General features: G+C 46.1%; 1 protein-coding gene across 1 annotated transcript in view; it reads left to right on the top strand.

Moving 5' to 3' along the window:
- The window catches only part of LOC143038527 (neurotactin-like), a 4,412-nt gene that overhangs the window by 1,524 nt on the left and 388 nt on the right, over positions 1 to 2,500 (top strand). The window contains exon 1 of the mRNA XM_076207836.1: positions 1 to 2,500. This exon is cut by the window's left edge and continues 1,524 nt beyond it; it is cut by the window's right edge and continues 388 nt beyond it. Within this exon, the coding sequence (XP_076063951.1) occupies positions 1 to 867 (867 nt within the window). The 3' untranslated portion in view covers positions 868 to 2,500.

Raw genomic sequence — 2,500 nt, 5'->3', positions numbered from 1 at the left:
ACGCCCTTCTTAACTACTTCGCAACGGACCGGAACAGATTCAGTCATCGAAACGCTAAAGTGTGACAGCCTCGAGTGTCTCCTGTCCACATCGGTGGAAGATATAATGGAGGCTGTTCCGTTGGCGTGGCGTCGTATGGCAACCCTTCACCCCAAAGAGCATTCGTGGCTCGTCAGGGACGGCATCGTTCTCCCCAACTTGCCTTCACCCCCACGCGTGCCTCTGGTGATTGGATCCGCCCAGCAAGGGTCCGCTGAACGGCTACTGGACCGTCGGTATTTCCTCCACTCCAACGAGATACTTATACAAACGATATCCGAGGTACTGGATTGGGGAAGGGAGAATGAAATGGTGACACCACAGAATGAAGACCCAAATCCCGAAAAGAACGCAATGCCAGTGGTGCCACTCAACCCCAAGAGGATGTTCAATTGGTACTCTGGTCTCGTGAGCAACCCCTGGTTCCTCCTCAACACCCTCGTGTCTGATGCCACTGTCACCTGTCCAGCCCTCGACGTGGCCGAGCGACTCGCAGATGAGGCAGACCACGACGACCACCGGCCCCCTGTGTACGCCTACTTAGCTAGGCACGCGCGTTCCTCACGGCTGGGTGATCTCACTGACGGGTTGTCGGACATCGAAGCCATCACGGGGACTTACCAGCTCAGAACGGAAAGTGACGCGAAATTTGTCACAAATGTTCAAGACCTGTTCTTCACTTTCATCTACACGGGCACCCCGGAGGCAGATGGGTCGACGCCAGCCAACCACGGGTTTTATCTTCTCGGCGACACGGTGACGATCGAACACGAGCGACCTGAATGTGAACGCTGGCGATTGGTGCCACAGTTTGCGCGCCAAGAATGATCCTTATCATACTTCTTGAGAGCTGGCACCCCACGTGGTACGAAGACTCTGGTGTCATTACCACTGTTTCGTTTATATAATTTGCATTTTCAATTTCCAGTTTCCTGGAACCTTCCAGTCTCAAGGAAGCTGGTAACAGCCACTGGCTAGACTCAATCCAGGGACCGAGTACCAGTACCCCTTACGGGAGTGAGGAAAGGTTTAGCTTCCAGGAAGCGGATATCACCCCATCTCTCAGGTAGTTGCACTTACCTGCAGCCGGCCCCAGCATTGCAGCTGTAACGTCAAAGGCTGCCAAGTGCCGTATACCAAGACATAACCTCCTGAGACATAGAATTCCATCCTGCTGTCATCTTTCTACATAATATAGCATCTCCGAGCTAAGTGAGGTCAAATAAGGTCAGATTCCTACCGGAATTTCTTCTATGGTACGATGGGGGAAATAACAAACCTTTGGAAAGGTGAGAAACAGTTGGCTGCAAAGTGAACAGCTGTGATAGATTAAGTCGTGAAGTCTTTTACTGTGTGTTTCTTTCCAGAATAGCGTGTTGATGAGATGCCAAGTTTCAGATCACATGATGTAAAGACAAAACTGTCTTTTGTGTACAGAACTTCTGTCCATTTGATGTATCACAGGCAGATTTTCCTCCTAAATTGATCATTTTTACGCTGACATGAAAAGAGAGGTAAATGAACTGGTTTCAATTACAATATGAATTTGGTGTAGTGTATGTTGATAATCCCAAAATGTCGAGTTTGTGTATCTGAAAGAAGTTTGATAAGAAAAGCGTCCTTTCCCGAGTTTCTGAGGCATTTAATCAATTAAATCTATAAAACAAAAAATAATCAACACATCAAAATGTATTGGAAAGTAGGTAATTTTTATTATTATTCAGACACGATGAATAGGCCGAGCTTTAATTTCTGGCGGAAAAAGGACGTGTGTTTGGGTCATCTAGTATATCGTCAGCTCGATCACAAAATCTTTGGTTAGGTTAGGTTAGGTCAGGATAATTAGGTTAGGTTAAGTTATTTCAAGTTAGCTTTAGGTATGTTAGATATGGCCAAGTATTGGCTGAGGTTCTCAAAAATTGGGCTCTGGCGCCAGAAACTGCCATACCGACGGCAATACCGATCGAGCGCATGTAGTGTTCACAAAGGTGTTAGACTTACAGCCTTCAGTTGCAGCATGGCAAGGAACACAAATTACCTGTTTACTTCTATGATAAGGAATAGCATTTTCCAGTGCATTTTGAACTATTGTTTGTGCGCTCCAAGGAGTCCGTTCAGGGTGTGAAATACATCGTGATTTACTACTAGCCATTCTGCTAAATAAATTTTAGTACAAGCCTCTCTCTGCCTCTCTCTCTCTCTCTCTCTCTCTCTCTCTCTCTCTCTCTCTCTCTCTCTCTCTCTCTCTCTCTCTCTCTTTCTCTCCCTCTCTCTCTCCCTCTCTCTCTTATTTCCCATCTATATACTATTTGAATGTTTTTCTGTATTCTGTATATAGTAAAAGAAGCTGTATAGTACAATGAGTATCACTTTTAGGGATTATAACGACGATCTGAATCAACTTTATGACATGTGGATCCCTCCCATGTTACCATGCAGAGGTGTCACAGGTGAGACAAGT

This window comes from Oratosquilla oratoria, chromosome 2 (genome assembly GCF_046742065.1).
Source record: "Oratosquilla oratoria isolate Oo_2021 chromosome 2, ASM4674206v1, whole genome shotgun sequence".
NCBI classification, from domain to species: domain Eukaryota; kingdom Metazoa; phylum Arthropoda; class Malacostraca; order Stomatopoda; family Squillidae; genus Oratosquilla; species Oratosquilla oratoria.
Note: the sequence above shows the minus strand (reverse complement) of the source record. Positions and strands in the feature narration are given on the sequence as shown.